Source organism: Mus musculus, chromosome 8, assembly GCF_000001635.26.
Source record: "Mus musculus strain C57BL/6J chromosome 8, GRCm38.p6 C57BL/6J".
NCBI classification, from domain to species: domain Eukaryota; kingdom Metazoa; phylum Chordata; class Mammalia; order Rodentia; family Muridae; genus Mus; species Mus musculus.
Window position 1 is genome coordinate 21733091 of NC_000074.6, and position 19115 is coordinate 21752205.

The 19115-nt window shown below is 40.4% G+C and overlaps 1 protein-coding gene and 1 pseudogene across 1 annotated transcript; both read left to right on the top strand.

The window, feature by feature from the left end:
- The first annotated feature begins 1403 nt into the window (after positions 1 to 1403).
- Positions 1404 to 2381, top strand: Defa24 (defensin, alpha, 24). Its single transcript, NM_001024225.2, has 2 exons — positions 1404 to 1618; positions 2178 to 2381. The coding sequence occupies exons 1-2, from the start codon at positions 1447 to 1449 to the stop codon at positions 2285 to 2287; spliced, it is 282 nt and encodes a 93-aa protein (NP_001019396.1). The 5' UTR covers positions 1404 to 1446; the 3' UTR covers positions 2288 to 2381.
- On the top strand, positions 16085 to 16910 carry Defa-ps11 (defensin, alpha, pseudogene 11; annotated as a pseudogene).

Sequence of the window (19115 nt, forward strand, 5' to 3'; positions counted from 1 at the left end):
TCTGATCTGTTGGGGTATTTAGGACCTGCTGAGGTGGGAGTGCTCACTTCTGATGATGGTGAGTTGTCTTGGTTTCTGTTAGTATGATTCTTACATTTGCCTCTCACCATCTGTTACTCTCTGACATTCATTTTGATAGCTCTCTCTGGCTGGAGTTTTTTCCTCCTGTGATTCTGTTACCCTCTCTCAGCACTTCTGCGAGTCCAAATCCCTCCTGAGTCTCAGTGGTCAGAGTGCTATCTGCAGGCAAGCTCTCCTCTTGCAGGGAAGATGCACAGAGGTCTGGAGCTCAGTTCTGCCTCCTGGCTGAAGATCAAGGCAGGAAAGTTGGCCTGTCCCAGAAGCTATGTTGCTTCTGCTGTCTGTGAACTCTCCTGGGCAGATTGGTCTCTGAGGGACCAAGGATACAAGCTTGTGAAGTTTTATATGTGTGTAAAATATATTCTTGCTGCTTAGCTAACTATCGTACTGAACTTTACATAGAAATATTTTTAAAAATGAATAGTATTAATTAACGTGTAAATATGAGTTGGCACTTGTGATAGGACAACTCCAGACAGTAACTGAAAACAGCAGGAAGTTCTGTACGCTTTGGTGTGCATGTAGTGTGAGAAATGGGATGAAACACATAGAGAGCAGTGGTCATGTATGATGTGGTCACACTTCTTAAGATTGGGTACTACCTTATGACCCTCTCTATGTTGTGGATGTCATTTCCTGTAGATCAGTACTCATTTTCTGAAAATAAAAACATTGCAGAATCTCAAGCATGTGGAATGACACATTCCTTAAGGATCCTAAGTATTGAGATGCTCTTGGACCACACTCTTGTGCTATGTGTTCTGACAACTTGGCTTCTACAGAACAACTCACTCTAGCTTCGTTCTTACAAACTCTGTCTCTTTAATGCAATTCACCAGAGGCAAAATGAGGCCATCTTACTTTCTCTATAATGGCCTCAAGTAGGGGGTTCACAATGTTACCCCTCAGGAGGATGATTGATACCTGAATCATGCAAAGAACTGACTCTACAGTCTACCTGGTCAAGGTCTGATCCACACTTTCTGAGAAGTACAGGCTCCAAGTCCAGAACATAAAAATCCTTTGTTTCTTGAGCTTATCAAATTAGGCAGTGCCCAGCTGTTTTCTTCTCTGACAAATGAGAGGTAAATGCTCAAGCAGATGGGAAATGGGAGAAGACTGCAGGGCCCCTTCATCATTATCAGTGGGAGGGTTTTGTCACAGAACACACAGTGCAACACAATGATGGTAGCCTTGAGGACAAAGGAACATCAAAGGGAACTGGAGGGTAACACCCTTTCCAACTTCCCAGCAAAGTCTGCCTTCTCTAGTTGTAGGCCTTTCTCTGTCCTATAAATGCAGGCTGGATATTCACTCTCCACACACTGAGCTGCTACTCACCAATCCTCCAGGTGACTCCCAGCCATGAAGACACTAATCCTCCTCTCTGCCCTCGTCCTGCTGGCCTTCCAGGTCCAGGCTGATCCTATCCAAAATACAGATGAAGAGACTAAAACTGAGGAGCAGCCAGGGGAAGAGGACCAGGCTGTGTCTGTCTCTTTTGGAGACCCAGAAGGCGCTTCTCTTCAAGAGGAATGTGAGTACTGGTGTCCAGTGTGATGGATGCTTGCATTCTCCTGAGGGAGGGATGAAGATGAGCCCTAGAATCCTGGTAGAGTAATGTGGCTCTCTGGTGACACTATTTTAATTCCTTTTATATTCATAACAGTAACAGTGAGAGGAAAGCAACTCTAATTGAGTATCTTTCCCGTAAGATTTTACTATAAAATGATATACATGGGAATTTCAACACTCACAGAACTCCAATACTCTGATTAGAAGCTTATAGAACAGGATTAGTCTTGGGTATTAGTAGAAATCTTTCTTTGTGTAAAGGAAAATTGAATCAATTTCAAAGTATACTAAAGTGTCTACAATGTGACAAAAGGAACACAGAAATTAAAGACACCTCAGAATGGCTCTCAAGTGCATGACCAACACCCCTAAAGTGTGTTATTGGATGAGATATCCTTGCCGAAGGTTGTATTGTGGCCAAAACAGCACAGTCATGCTGTATCACATATCCCCATAGGATCACATACTATTACATGCTGCTAACCTCAAATTGTAATGCCTGATTCTTTTTGTGTCTCCAGCATTGAGAGATCTGGTATGCTATTGTAGAGCAAGAGGCTGCAAAGGAAGAGAACGCATGAATGGGACCTGCAGTAAGGGTCATTTATTGTACATGCTCTGCTGTCGCTGAACATGGAGACCACAGAGGACAAGATGACCATGAGTACTGAGGCCACTGATGCTGGTGCCTGATGACCACTTCTCAATAAATTGCTTGCAATATGCTTCCTGTGTGTTTATGTTCTTTCAATATATGCTACAAGGCTCAGTCAAGGCTCTGTATATAAAGTACCAGGACCTTCAAAGAAACCTTTGCAGATGAATGAATACTATAAGTTTTTACTTGCAAGATACCGGCTCCAATTAATATCAATTTAAGGATGACTCCAGGTTCAAACATAAAATAAATAGAAAGTTCAGAATGCTCATGATCCTCACATATGCTGCTCCTGACTTTTGACTCTGCCTTTACGTAGTCTTGACTCACTCTCAAAAGACATTGCCTATATGTTAAGAAAAACTAACACTTTGGGTTTCAGGTTTACAGAGTTCTAAAATGATTTTTTGAAAGCTACACTGTCCTTAAAAAGTGTGTAAGTTTTAATGAACCAGACCTGAATTATGGCTTATAAACCTAGGGTTACATTTGGCTCTGTGGAGAAAACCTTTATCAATATTTAAAAAAAGTTAGTCAGAGCAGAATGGGTAGGATGAAAAGCAGGGCATCCCACACTATGATCAGCATGTAATCTGTAGTGTACAAAGTCGTATAGGACAAAATAGAGTTTCTATACAGAAAACATCTTTATATACAGAAAGTGTACATGTCTAATGACTGCAGTGTGCTCTACAAGATACACTCAAGTACTTACCCTGAAGCTTTGAAGGGTTTAATGCAGCATGGAAGAGATATGCAAGATAAATAAAGAAGTTGGTAGGCAGTTGTTGAAGCAGGGGACTCCATTCATGGTACAGGGTGCTAAGAGACAGACTCTAAATCATCACCCACTCCTTCAGGGAAAACCATGTTCCAAATAAAAGGACAACAGTTTTGGTGACCTCCAGATTGCAGCTTCTAGTAGCACAGATGGTGTGGGTTCACATAAAATATAGTTGCGGGCATTCAATAGTGATGGAACCATGCTAGGTGAATTTAATACCCTTTCACACTTTGAGGAAGAAAGCATGCTAGAAGCATCTTACTTGGCCGATTATAGCAACCATGGCAGAGACTAGCTCCACTGATTGAGCTAGAAGAGAAAGCCATTACAACTTTTTTCGCCTCAAATATTAGAGAATTCCAATTAGAAGATTCAAAACAGAAGGCAGTTATCATAGTCCACAAGACATTTTAGTCTTTAAATAAGTCACTGGTGACTTGAACAAAATAAATTTAACAATTAAGTCAATATGGGTCATCCCTCTGAAATGTAATTATCTGAGGATATAGGTTCTCTGTTTCCAGGAACAGTGAGCATAACTCCAGTAAGTGTCAATCAGCAAACACATGACACAATCACATTGGTCAACCTCTCTACTAAAGTTCTTCAAGGACTCTCCTCTAGTTCACTTGGCTAAAAGTCTCTCTTGTCTTTGTCTCCAGAGTTTATTCAACACTTATCCCTGTTGCAAATTCTTGACCCTGGATGCAATAAGATCATGTATTCTTTCTTGCCCATTTACAATTTGGGGAGATCTTTTTTCTTTTAAATGCAAGGTTTCATGCTGCAGATCCTCTGGGTCCCTTTGTATACGTGGAACTGGTCTCTGGTCACAGGTGGGCAAGGAGTTGGAGGGAATGACAGACAGACCAACATGCGAGATTGTGTAGAATCTGAATGTAATTTTTCAAATTGAGCACCAAACTTTTTATACAGAAGAAAATAGGGAAGTTAGGTGACACATCGGCAAGGTACAAATGAGGTTACCGGATGCTTAATGACTCTTACACAAAACAGAGGAATGTAAACACAAAGACTGGCAGGAACTGGGCAATAAAACAACTGAGACAAAGTCAGCTCTATCTAAGGTCAGCTATAGTCTTAGAAGCCAGGTGTGAGGTCTTTACACTCCTAGGGCAAGGGCTTTTATGCCCAAGTCATGGTTCTAATTAGGGAGTTCCGTTCTAGCTAACCATCTCATGAAAAATGCAATACTCTAAAACCACAGCCTGATCTACTTCCTAAACCATTGTAAATTCCTGTATATAGGAGTGACTCGGCTTTTATTCTAAGTGGTAGTGTGGGGGGACTTTCTACTAATAAGTAATGTAGTCTGCCATACATAACTATAATAAGAATTCTAATCTTACTTTGCTAAGCTTCTCCTGAGATTTCTAACTCTATGTAGTAGATAGTAAAGCCTGATTTCTTTCACCATCTCTCTTACAATACTAAAGGCAATTCAAAATGTCACTGAATAGGCAACATTCTTACTGAATTCCAAGCCCAGGGTCAGTGAAAGCCAGGAAGCAAATTTCTATTTTGCTTAGATATTTGGCAAGTCATTGCTTGGAGGCACCTATAACAAAACAATACTGAAAGGAAGCACACAGATCCATTCACAAGGACAGAATTGGAGCATACATGCTATGCAATGCCACAGTTCCAGGAGACAAAGTTTCCGTGAAAGTCTTTGCCTCAGGACTGCATCCAGGCTTTTGGCCTGGCATGCATGTCACTACTGGAGTGTGTGTGGCAGTTTCATTATTTTTAACCTGACCTATTATAGTGGTGAAAATTCTATATGCTTATTGGAAAGAGTTTATGCAGATATGTGCACATTGTGAATTGTTCAATAAGTATCATATCTGTCACCACTGGTATTTATAATTTTGTTATGGTGAAACACCTAAATTCTATGGTAATAACTGTTATGAAATACATAATCCATTAATATTTACAACCATATTATTGTGTAATAATTCACAAGATCTCATTGATCCTTCCTAAATGTAATTCTGCACCTATTGACCAAAATCCCCTCAACATTACTTCATGTTGCCAAAATCTAGTAGCAAGTACTGTATTCTCACCTGTCATCACATTGCTTTTTATCTTGGATATGTGAGAACACATTGTCCTGCACTTTGTGTGTCTGGATAATACACAGTAAGTGTCCTCGGGTACCATCTCAGTTATTGCAAATTCTTTCTTCCTATGGTTGAGTAGTATTCCACTATGTACACACATAAACACACGCACACAGAGACAGAGAGAGAGAGACAGAGACAGAGAGACAGAGACAGAGAGAGACAGAGAGACAGAGAGACAGAGAGAGACAGAGACATAGACAGAGACAGAGAGTTTATATATGTGTACCACATTCTCTTTATCAACTCACATACTGATGAATATCTCTTGGCAATAATGTACAATATAGAGAGCTACAGTACACAAAGATATCTCTGCAGCATAAAGAGTTTATTTCTATTTGAAAGTTTGGTTTTCTGAACCCTTTCTACAACCAGAAACAGAATACAAGGGATTAAGAGAACATATTTTTCTTTGCTTTACCAAAATTCCCTTGACACTCAAAGTTCCTCAACTCATTTAATAAACTTTCAGGTTAGAGGAAAACATTCTCCAGTCTAATGTTGCCCAGATGGTCTCCTTCCCATCTTCTTAATACTTGGACACCTTAGCTGACAGTGACCCTCTCCTCACTCTCTTCAACTATCCAGCCAATGGCCACATGCCCACACACTTGCCAATGCCTAGGTTCTCCTCAGTTTGGATGTTAATCTAAAGCTCCTGGTTTGTAACCTATTCATCTGCCTTCCTGCCTCCTGATGTGGAAGACCCTGGTTTTTTGAGAAGTTCCCTCAATAAAGCTGTGCTTGAGAGTCAGCTGAGAACAATGATACACATGGTATACCCAGAACACTTGTACCCAGCTCTTTCATGACAGATGCTCTTTGTTAGCAATGATCACAAACCACATGCGTGTTAATTAGAGTGTTGAATTCAGGTTCAGTAAACACCTCTGCCTCTGTATTTTCACAAAAATTCTTGAGAATCATAAAGAGGAATTCTGATTAGCAAAACTGCTTGGTTCAGAAAATAAAGTGTTGCCCTGGCTTTTGTTTCTTCTTCTTTTTCTCATAGCTCTCATATAATGGCAGATAGAATAAAGGGCAGTTCTAGAAAGAATTTGTATTGGAAATCCTAGAAAAATAACAAACACTTGCTAGTTTTTCTCATGTTCTAGCAATCACCAAGGCCATACAGCCCCAACCCACTATATCCCTCCCCATGGACAGAGAACTGAACCCCACTTGGGTTGCACACTAATCCTGCATATTCATTGTAGGAAACTGGATATATAAAGAATGAGAAGTTGTTCATCCAAGCATACCAAATAGTGCAGAATTTTATGTCACTGATCTAGGACAAGTTTACAGACTCATTATTGAGAACCTAGGTGAAAAGATGAAGTCCCGACTTCATCAATGCATTGACAAAGCAAAGGTTGATATTCAAGCTGATCCACACAACTCACACATTCTCTCACTGTATATGTACATGAACATGCTCTGCTCTCCTACCGCCCTGTAAGATATCATTACCAGAAGAAGTGGAATTCAAACAACACACATAATGCGTTCTAACTCATAATTTCTATTTGGACATTGGTCAGTACCATGGGCACAGAGATGAGTGGATCTCTAGGATTTAGGGAGTTTATTACAGAAAACCTCTCCAGCATGGTTGCCTAGTCAGTGCTGGTTTCAGGAAGAAGCCGAGAGCTAAGAACAGGTATGCAGAGGACACCCATCCATCATGGCTCAGGAGGGAGGGATCATCAGCAACCTGTCTGAAGTAGAGTGGGTTTTGATGAAGGATGTTTGTAAACATTAGAAACCAAAATATTTTCCCCAAAGCCTCGAAGACATGGGTACAGGGGGAAAATTCCTGAATAGAACAGCAATGGCTTGTGCTGTAAGATCAAGAATCAATAAATGGGACCTCATAAAGTTGCAAAGCTTCTGCAAGGCAAAAGACACCGTCAATAAGACAAAAAGACCACCAACAGATTGGGAAAGGATCTTTACCTATCCTAAACCAGATAGGGGACTAATATCCAATATATATAAAGAACTCAAGAAGGTGGACCCCAGAAAATCAAATAACCCCATTAAAAATGGGGCTCAGAACTGAACAAAGAATTCTCACCTGAGGAATACCAAATGGCAGAGAAGCACCTGAAAAAATGTTCAACATCCTTAATCATCAGGGAAATGCAACTCAAAACAACCCTGAGATTCCACCTCACACCAGTCAGAATGGCTAAGATCAAAAATTCAGGTGATAGCAGATGCTGGCGAGGATGTGGAGAAAGAGGAACACTCCTTGTTGTTGGTGGGATTGCAAGCTTGTACAACCACTCTGGAAATCAGTTTGGCAGTTCCTCAGAAAATTGGACATAGTACTACCAGAGGATCCAGCAATACCTCCTCTGGGCATATATCTAGAAGATGTTCCAACCGGTAAGAAGGACACATGCTCCACTATGTTCATAGCAGCCTTATTTATAATAGCCAGAAGCTGGAAAGAACCCAGATGCCCCTCAACAGAGGAATGGATACAGAAAATGTGGTACATTTACACAATGGAGTACTACTCAGCTATTAAAAGGAATGAATTTATGAAATTCCTAGGCAAATGGATGGACCTGGAGGGCATCATCCTGAGTGAAGTAACCCAATCACAAAAGAACTCAAATGATATGTACTCACCGATAAGTGGATATTAGCCCAGAAACTTCGAATACCCAAGATATAAATTACAATTTGCAAAACACTTGAAACTCAAGAAAAACGAAGACCAAAGTGTGGACACTGTGCCGCTTCTTAGAATTGGGAACAAAACACCCATGGAAAGAGTTACAGAGATAAAGTTTGGAGCTGTGACGAAAGGATGGACCATCTAAAGACTGCCATATCCAGGGATCCATCCCATAATCAGCTTCCAAACACTGACACCATTTCATACACTAGCAAGATTTTGCTGAAAGGACCCAAATATAGCTGTCTCTTTTGAGACAATGCCAGGGCCTAGCAAACACAGAAGTGGATGCTTACAGTCAGCTATTGGATGGATCACAGGGCTCCCAATGGAGGAACTAGAGAAAATACCCAAGGAGCTAAAGGGATCTGCAACCCTATAGGTGGAACAACATTATGAACTAACCAGTACCCCAGAGCTCTTGACTCTAGCTGCATATGTATCAAAAGATGGCCTAATCAGCCATCACTGGAAAGAGAGGCCCATTGGACTTGCAAAGTTTATATGCCCCAGTACAGGGGAACGCCAGGGCCAAAAAGTGGGAGTGGGTGGGTAGGGGAGTGGGGGGGGGAGCGTATTATGGACTTTTTGGACAGCATTGTAAATGTAAATGAGGAAAATACCTAATTAAAAAAAATTAATTCTTAAAAAAAAATGGGGCTCAGAGCTAAACAAAGAATTCTCACCTGAGGAATACCGAACAGCTGAGAAACACCTGAAAAAATGTTCAGCATACTTAATCATAAGGGAAAGTCAAATCAAAACAACCCTGAGATTCCATCTCACACCAGTCAGAATAGCTAAGATCAAAAATTCAGGTGACAGCAGATGCTGGCAAGGATTTGGAGATAGAGGAACACTCCTCCATTGTTGGTGGGATTGCAAGCTTGTACAACCACTCTGGAAATCAGTCTGGGGGTTCCTCAGAAAATTGGACATGGTACTACTGGAGGATCCTGCAATAACTCTCCTGGGCATATATTCAGAAGATGTTCCAACTAGTAAGAAATCTGTGCTCCTATGAGGGGTTGCAAACAAGGAATGAGTCGGCACTCAGGTGAATTCCTGTAACCCTACTTCCCACCTTAATTAGAAATATAAAGGAGAGCTGATGATTGGGCAGAAAAAGGGAAGGTGGACCAGAATGGGGAAGAGGGAAGAAATAGAAAATGGAAGAGGGAGAGGACAAAGAGGAAGAGGAAGGAAGAGGATGAGGAGGAAGAGGGGGAGGAGAGGAAGAGGAAGAGGAGGAGGAGGAGGAAGAGAGCAGAAGCACAGGGCCAGGAGAAACTGCAAGTTCTAAGGGGTCTCATAGATGTGGAAGATGGTAGTGTAGCAGCAGATCTGCCCAATCTAGGTGCACAGCATGTAATCATTTTAAGTTTGTTCTGTTTTCATTGCCAGGTCATAACTGGGTTGGAGAGATTTACTGAAACAGGCCAAAGGCCATCACTTATTGCTACAAAGAACTTCTAAAGAAATTTCAGTGACCAACCTATCGTGAAAAAATACCCTATAGATGTCCAAGATCTTTCGAAAATATCCTGCTGATGACAGAAAATTCAAATGGACAACAAATGCTTAATGGCTCATACCAGCCAACTCTATGACAAGCCCGTATTATAGCTTCTGAATGGGACTCTGCACCCTGTGTGTAGATCACAGAGAAAAAGTATGTACACTTTTTCGTAATTAGAATTGCACTAGGCGCCTTTAGTTCCTAAATGTGCATCTTTAAAAGAAGGATGTTTGTCTCCATGCTCTGAGGACGTTCCTCAGCCAAATATGAAGCTAAGCCCTCTTCCAATCAATAGTCTTCATCGTAGTCTTCTGGTGAGAAATACCTGCACGTTACACTGTCAGACTTTTACTAGTTTTCTTCTTCTCACCATCATTCATATCTGGAAGGTTCTCCATCAGTTCTCAGCTCAACCAAGGCTCATATATCCTTGCATGTAACATCTTTTATCTAATTTGCAAAACTGCTTATTTGGTGGGATATCTCTTTAACAAACAGATGAAAGCTATAAAGTTCTTGAGGTATTTGAAATGAGAAGATATGTTCCCCATTAGTTTAATAAATAGAAACATTCCATATTGAATACAACATATAAATTCTATGGATTTTGACAACTTCTTACCTAAAGTAAAAATACTAAACTTTTATTTATTGTAGAGATGAAACAGCTTTGTGTTGTAACTTTATAGAAACAATAATAATTTGAACCTTGTGATAAGCCAGGCAGCATTCTCAAGGTATATAATATGTGCAGTGTATTTCTATTAGCTGATACTTACTAATTGCTAAGATCTTTTTTTCTCTTTGGATAAGAGGTTTTCAGAATAACCAAATAAAACAGTCACGTTCATTGACCGATGTTTTGTGGGTTTGTAAAGGAGCTTTAAAGAGGTTAATTGCCATACTCAGAAGACACTAAAGATTAGACAACAGGCTGTGGCCAGAACTCTTACACTTTACCGCTATCTCATATTCCACCTTAACTCCTGTGTTTTAGAGTGATGCCTTCTGTCATTTATTGATATTATTTGTTTTCCTTCTTTAGTGCATGTTAGGAGCCCAAGGTTGAAAGACATCACTTGACAGATGTTCTCTCTCCTTCTTCTCCCTGATCTCTGCCTCTACTAATTATCTCCTTTGAGATTTGAAGTAAAGCCACCAATAAAGAACCCATATTCACTGGAAATATACAAAGAAATGAGGTTTTCTTTGCCAGTTATCTATGACAAATAATAACTCACATATGTGATCCCTACTACAGAAATAGTGTAGATTATTAAGGATAATTTCGAGTTCTGTTGAGTTTTTACACTCTGGCATGTGATGGAAAACATGTACAGAACAGAACACCCCCACTGTCTCAGAGTCCAGGATGCAGTACAGGAGAGCATAAGAAGATGCAAGTTCTCAAGCTGTGACCCATCTTGCCAAGAACCTCCAGTGGGTAACCAAAGTCCTGATGCCTGTGAGACAGGAAGAGGGCTAGCCCTTCCATGTGCCTAAGTGGGGCATGTGCAAGACCAGAGACTTCAGATTCCACTGGGGGTTAACATACATTCTTTGCAGAACATATTTGAATACATGATGATGCTTGGACAAGATTCACTACAAGAAGAAATAGCAATGGACTACAAAGAGCTCCTTCAGTTTTCCAACATCACTTCAGTGTCTGTGGCCCACCTGCTCCAACCACTGCCCTACTTCCCAACATCTCATTTGGCATTCACACGTGATATAATACCTTGGAAAACTGAAGATCCTCAACACTCTCCATGAGAAGGGGGAACTTCCTCCCTTGTGGCAGAGGGTGTGTAAGAACTGTAACTGACTTAAACACAGGATGTGGTAGGAATTTTGCTAATGCCACTAAAACACAAAGCTTGACTCTTACAGGTTTAAATTGAAAGAAAAAACTCAGAAATATTATTAAGAAATTTAATTGCCAGTCTATTTGGAATAGAAAAAAAAAAACTGGAGGAAGAAAAATGTTTATCTTAAGAAGATTTTTAAGCTAGAAGAGAAAGCCATTACAACTCTTTTAGCCTCAAATATTACAGAATTCCAATTAGAAGATTGCAAACAGAAGGCAGTTATCTTAGTCTACAAGACATTAAATAATTAACTCAATGTGTGTCATCTTTCTGAATGTAATTATCTGAGGATATAGGTCCTCTGTTTCCTGGAACAGTTCGCATAACTCCAGTAACTGTCAATCAGCAAACACATGACACAGTCACATTGGTCAACCTCTCTACTATTGTTCTCCAATACCTCTATTCTACATAGCTACAAGTCTCTCTTGTCTTTCTCTCCAGATTTTATTCTAACACCTCTTCTGGTTGCAAATTCTTGACCCTGGATGCAATAAGCTCACGTATTCTTTCTTCCTCCTTTTACAATTTGGGGTAAAATTTTCTTGTAAAATGCAAGGTTTCATTACTTTTAATCTGACCTATTCTAGTGATAAAAATTCTAGATGCATATTTGGAAGGCTTTAGGCATGTATGTTCACATTGTGAAATGATTAAGTTGGGAAAGTATCATATCTGTCACCTCAGGTGTTTATAATTTTGTTATGGTGAAACACCTAAATTCTACTGTACTAAGTGTTTTGAAATACATAAGTCATTATTATTTATATCCATGTTGTTGGATAATAATTCACCAGAACTCACTGCTCCTACCTAAACGTAATTCAGTACCCATTGACCAACTTCCCCTCAGCATTCCTTTACCTTGCTAAGTCTAGTAGCAAGTATTCTATTCTCACCTGCCATTAAATTGCTTTTTATCTTGGATATGTGAGAACATGTTGTTTGCACTTTGTGTGTCTGGGTAATACACAGTAAGTGTCCCTGTTCCCGGGTACCATCTCAGATACTGAAAATTCCATTTTTCTATGGTTGAGTAGTGTTCCACTATGAACACACATAAACACAACAATGTATGATGTACTCTGCTCATCTGGTCTCAGCTCACAGCCAGTCTCATCTCCCTTCTAACACCAGTACTGATTTGCCAACCATGCTGGAGAGTTTTTCTGCAGGAAATTCTCTAAATCCTAGAGAACCACACATCTCTGTGCCCATGACATTGACCAATGTCCAAATGATAAATATGAGTTGGAACACATTGTGTGTGTGTGTGTTGTTTGAAATCCATTTCTTCTGGCAATGATATTTTACAGGTCAGTAGCAAAGTGGAGTGTATCCATTTACATACACAGTGAGAGAATGTGTGACTTGTGTGGATTATTTTGAATATCAACCTTGGCTTTGTCAATGCATTGATGAAGTGGGGACTTCATCTTTTCACCTAGTTTCTCAAGAATGGGTCTGAAAACATGTCCTAGATACGTGGCATAATATTCTATACTCTTTGGGTTGCTTTGATGAATAACTTCTTATTCTTTGTTTATCCAGTTTTCTACTATGTGGGTGCTAGATTAGTGTGCAACCCAAGAAAGGTTCAGGTGTCTGTCCATGGGGAGAGATTTAGTGGGGTGGACTGTATGGCCTTGGTGATTGCTAGAACATGAGAAAGACTAGCAAGTGTTTGTTATTTTTCTAGTATTTCAGACTACAAGGCCTTTCTAGAACAGCCCTTCATTCTCTGTGCCACCATATTAGATTCATCAGGAAAAGAAAGAGAAAAAAAAAAAGGCAGGGCAACACTTTTATTTTCTGAATCAACCAGTTTTGCTAATCAGAATTCCTCTTTATGGTTCTCAAGAAATTGTGTGAAAATACTGAAGCAGGGGTGGATCCTGAATCCAACACTCTAATTAAGATATATGGGAAGTGTGATCATTTCTAATACAGAGCATCTTACAAGAAAGAGCTGGGTACAAATGATCTGGGTACACCCTGTGCATCAGAGTTTCCAGCTGACTTTGAAGCACAACTTTATTCAAGGAAATTCTCAAAACATCAGAGTCTTCCACATCAGGAGGCAGGAAGGCAGTGGAGCAGGTTACAAACCAGGAGCTTTAGATTAACACCCAAACCAGGGAGAATCTAGGCACTGGCTAGTGTGTGGACATGTGGTCATTGGAAGAGAGTGAGGAGAGGGTTACTGTCACCTAAAGGGTCAAAGTATTAAAATGGGAAGGTGACTATCTGGGCAACATTAGACTAGAGAATCTTTTGCTCTTACCTGCAAGTTTCTTAAATGATCTGTGGAACTTTGAGTTGCAAAGGAAAGTTGGTAAAGCACAAAAAAATATGATCTCTTAATCCCTTATATTCTGTTTTTGGTTGTAGAAAGAGTTCAGAAAACCAAACCTTCAAATAACTCTTTATGCTGAAGATATATCTTTGTATATTATAGATCTGTATATTATACATTATTGCCAAGAGATATACCTCAGTAGGTGAGTGGATAAAGAAAATGTGGTACACATATATTAGCACTCTGTGTGTGTGTGTGTCTGTTTGTATGTGTTTCTCTGTCTCTGTCTTTCTCTGTCTCTCTGTCTCTTTCTGTCTATCTCTCTGTTTGTGTGTCTCTCTCTCTGTGTCTCTGTCTCCCTACCTACCATCTGCCTTTTCGGTGAGACATACAGAAGACATTATGTCTCAAGTGAAATTAGCATGAGAGTTTTGCCCATATGTCTCTAGAGAACTCTTTAGCCTTATTTAGTGGCCAAGAAACACTGCATGCTGTCCTTTCAGAGAATGACTTGATAAATATACTTCAATCACATGGGAGACTCCATTAGAACCTGTACAGTCTCACAGCAGAACTAATGTACAATCTCACCACAATGCAATGTCCTTACTCTGCTGAATGGCTTAACTAGTTATAGTGGTTGTAACTTAGGTCCTGAGGAGGTTCACTGAGATCTAGTTTTCAAATCCTTCTTTACATGTTCATTGAATATGTATTCTAGTCATCCCCACAAAGCATAAGGCCTGCTTTTTAGGCCACACATTTCCTGTGCACTCTTTCATGCTTTCTGAAACCAGTGATTAAGCCTCAGCCACAGAGCTATGCAGTACAAGCTCCTTAAAGTGAGCAACAATGGGCAAATGGGTATCATCTAGTCCTGGACTAGATAAATGAGAATTCAATCTGGGAAGCCCTGCTTTGACCACAGCTTTTACAAATTGCTTAATGGTCCTTTCACTACAGGTGTTTGAGGTATCCAATAGAAACTAAGCACAAATATTAAGATATCACAAGTAACCCTTAAATAGAGGAAACCTGTCCAAGATGTTTCAGCTGCTCTTGTATCCCAAGGTCTGGACAGAAGAGTGCTGTCTCTCTTGCGCTGCCCTTACTGCATACCACAAAGGTCTTTATATAATAAAAGTAACTTTCAAAGTATGGATGTGTCATTGATGCCTAGCTGCAGTGGATTACCTAAATGGAAGGCTGCTCTGGAGGACACCACATCATCAGACACCCTAGTAGGGTTCTTCTGCCTGGGCCTGTGGTAGCTGCAAAGAACAGTATTTAGTGGTTATGGAGAAACTAACACAACTTTGCCAAAACACAAGTGTCTTCCTTGTAATTCCAGTAGAAATAATATTATAATTTTTAAAGAGCCTTACTAAGAAATATCTCTTAGTAGTTCTTGGTTTTTGTCTACTGAGTTGTACATGTTGTCTATATGTTTTGTTTATTAGTTTCTATTCAGATATATGCTTTGCTAGCTTTTCTACTATGTTCTAGTCTGCCACCTCCCACCAATGCTTACTTCCTCACCTATGCAGAAGCTGTCCAGCCAAGTGCAATCCCACAATCCCACTTGCCCACCTGCCTTGTTCCCAACAACTTTGGTGTCATGCAAGACATCACTGTCCAGACCTAGTTCTAATTTCCATCTCCTAGTTTTATGCTTTTGTGTCTTATGTCCAGGTGTTTAACTTGTTGTGCTTGAGATAAAGTTCTTATTGTGCATGAAATGATTGGGTTGTATGCTTTAGTACTGATTGTCTTAATTACCATTCCTACTTTCATAGAAGTAGAAAGAATAAACACTTGTCCTTCTTAGACCAATGCTGTGCCTAGAGTTACTGGAGCTCTTTTCATCCATAGTTTGGTAAGGTCAATGTGCTCAACAAGCATTGACTCTCTATATCATCAGGATCCAGGTCTGACCACAGAGTCAACAACTTCAGATAGCAGATAAGAATCCATCTTCAGAGACTTAGAGGCATTATTCCTTACACATAATACATGACAATGCTGTTTCTTTTCTTGTTTTTTTGTTTTTTTTAACATTAAAAACATTCAAATCTAAGTACAAATCTAAGAGGTAACAGGAAGCAGTAGCAGTGTCCTCCTCATTCTCACCAGCTTATACCAAAGGCAGCCACCAAACACATGGACCACGGCCTGTCATGGGGGAAGCTGTCATGTGGGAATAAAAATATCAAAAAGACATTGAGGACAAATCTTTCTCCTTGTTAATGTAGAACCTTTCTAACTGCAGGGCCTCTCCTGGATCCTTCTCTTCACAAATATTCACATTTACACAGACAGACAAATAGGCAGACAGACAGACAGACAGACAGACACAAACACACACACACAGACACAGACACGCAAACACCCGGGCACACACACAGGCACACATGATTTCTGATTTTTTTTATCTCCTAGGAAACCCACAGCCATTCGGATGTTCACTCTGCTCACCACCCTTCTCCTGCTGGCCCTGCACACTCAGGCAGAATCTCCCTAAGGAGGCACCGAGGAGGCTCCAGACCAAGAACAGTTGGTCAAGACGACCAGGACATTTCTATATCCTTTGGAGGGGATAAAAGCACTGCTCTCCAAAATGCAGGTGAGACATGTCATCATGCAAGAAACATGGAGTAGAGAGAAGTGGTAGGTTTAAGTTCTGAATATGGGTCACCCAGGCGACTTTATTACCTCTTTATTGTCCTCATTGAACACCAAGAGCCAAACAGATCAGTTTCTTTGTGCAAAGATTTGTTTGTGAGTATCACGTAGTTTAATTCATAATGAGACTCTGTGACTAGTTGTCTATTTTTTTCTTCTAAATCTAAATGGCTAAGCTTGGTCTAATTTATTTATCTATTATACTTTAGAAAGTGGAGATGTCTGTTTAGATATTTATGTAATGTCAGGAGCAGACAAATGAAAACAAAATTAAGACAATGTGGATTAGTCTTTATTAGTCTTTGTGCTTATCATGTATATTTATTCATAATAATTTTGATTGCTCATGCTGCTGGCAGTAATGATCAACGTGGAGAACCAATTTCACCCAGCACATATCTTGCCCAAGATCTCTTGTGCTCTGCTGACACAGACACTAAGTACTGTACATGATCTCTTTATCCCCAGATGTGAAATCAGGCTTGACCTGCTATTGTAGACTCACAGGCTATGTTATTGGAGAACGGCACTCTGAGGCCTGCGGATACCTGGGCCACATCTTCTGACTCTTCTGCACTAAGAACAAGAACAATATGTTTGTAATCGGACTTGAGATCTTAAAGGAGACTGCTTTTTATGCCATGTTATGTCCTTGAGTTTTCTCTTCCTTTATATCCAAATAAAGTTCTTACAGCAAGTTCTCTCTATGTATGCTTGATTATTGTCTCCAAGCAAGACTCTGAGAACCAAGTACCAGAATGCTCAAATGAAATACATGGCTTTGATCTGTAGAAGTATCAAGGTTATCACAGAGACTCCTGATGGATAATAAAAAAGGTCAATGCTGTGGTAAGGATCCTAATCTCTCATCTTATAACCCAGCCCATGTAGATCAGAACCACTCTCAAAGCCATTGAAAACCTGGGAAGAATTCAACATGGTTATCTTCACTTTTTACACTATGACAATGACCTAAATTTCAAAGAAACCAACCTCCTCATTCTAAATGTTAGGATTTGACAAGCAGAGCAGGCAAAGATCATTTATCTGCCCATGAAACTCTATGTGTGTGTGTCAGCTCTACAGACACAACTCTAAGTAGCAGCAAGCAGCAAAGGCACCAAATAGGAAATGTGATGGTTTATATATGCTCAGTCAATGGAGTGGTACTATTAGAAGATTGGGCCTTGTTGGAGTAGGTGTGGACTTGTTGAAGTAGGTTTGTCACTGTGGGTGTGGGCTTTAAGACACTCATCTTACCTGCCTGGAAGTCAGTATTGTGCTAGCATCCTTGAGATGAAGCTATGGAACTCTCAGCTCCTCCTTCACCATACCTGCCTGGATGATGCTATGTTCCTGCCTTGATGACAATGGATTAAACCTATGAAACGGTAAGCCAGCCCCAATTAAATGTTTTCCTTATAAGAGTTGCCTTATATTTGTGGTTGTGAGCCTAGCCTTTAACAGCTGAGCCATCTCTCCAGCCCCCAGAAACTTAGAATACCCAAGATACAATTTGCAAAACATATGAAACTCAAGAAGAAGGAAGACCAAAGTGTGGATACTTCATCCCTCCTTACAATGAGGAACAAAATACCCATGGGAGAAGTTACAGAGACAAAGTTTGGAGCGGAGACGAAAGGATGGACCATCCAGAGCTATCCCACCCGGGGATCCATCCCATAATCAGCCACCAAACCCAGACACTATTGCATATGCCAGCAAGATTTTGCTGAAAGGACCCTGAAATAGCTGTCTCTTGTGAGGCTATGCCAGTGCCTGGCAAATACAAAAGTGGATGCTCACAGTCATCTATTGGATGGAACACAGGACCCCCAGTGAAGAAGTTAGAGAGAGTTCCCAAGGAGCTGAAGGGGTCTGCAACTCTATAGTTAGAACAACAATATGAACTAAACCAGTACCCACAGAGCTCTTGTCTCTAGCTGCATATTTAACAGAAGATGGCCTAGTCGGCCATCACTGGGAAGAGAGGAGCCTTGGTATTGCAAACTTTATATGCCCCAGTACAGGGCCAAGAAGTGGGAGTGGGTGGGTAGGGGAGCAGGGTGGGAGGAGAGTATAGGGGACTTTTGGGATAGCATTTGAAATGTAAAGGAAGAAAATACCTAATAAAAAAATTTTTAAGAAAAGAGTTGCCTTGGTCATGGTGTTTGTTCAGAGCAGTAAAACTCTCTAAGACATGAAGCAAAGCAGGAAGTCTCACTCAAATATACACATCATATGAAGTATCTGTGCACATGTCGGGAAGCTGGATTTGATATATGTAGGCCTGACTTCACACACACACACACACACACACACACACACACACAACCATGTGTACAGGTCTTTAGCTATACCTTAAGATATCTAGGTGTAGGTATCTTAAGATATCTTTGTCTACCCTTCTTAACCGATGCTAAGCTGTTAGAAATTGTGACTAATGTCACTTACATGACCAGATATCCTGTGACACACAGAGATTCAGCAGAAGAGATAAGGTCATCGAGAACACAGTAACCTCAGTCACTACAACAGCTCATGCCACCTGTACAGGTGCCTGAAACCTGAACCAAACATTGTGGCCTACAGAGGGACCTGGAGATGCTAAGCTTCCAGTTCTTAACAACCACGCACCAAATTTAACAGGCATATATGAGGTTGCTTTCATGTTTATCCCTTACCCCCTTAAGCCACTTTAAGATACTAGTTTAGCTCTAGGAGAGAGAGACCAGGGAAGTCGCCAAGGGGAGCAAAGACAGAGGTGGGGTGGGGAGAGAAAGAAAGAAAGCCTGCATGCA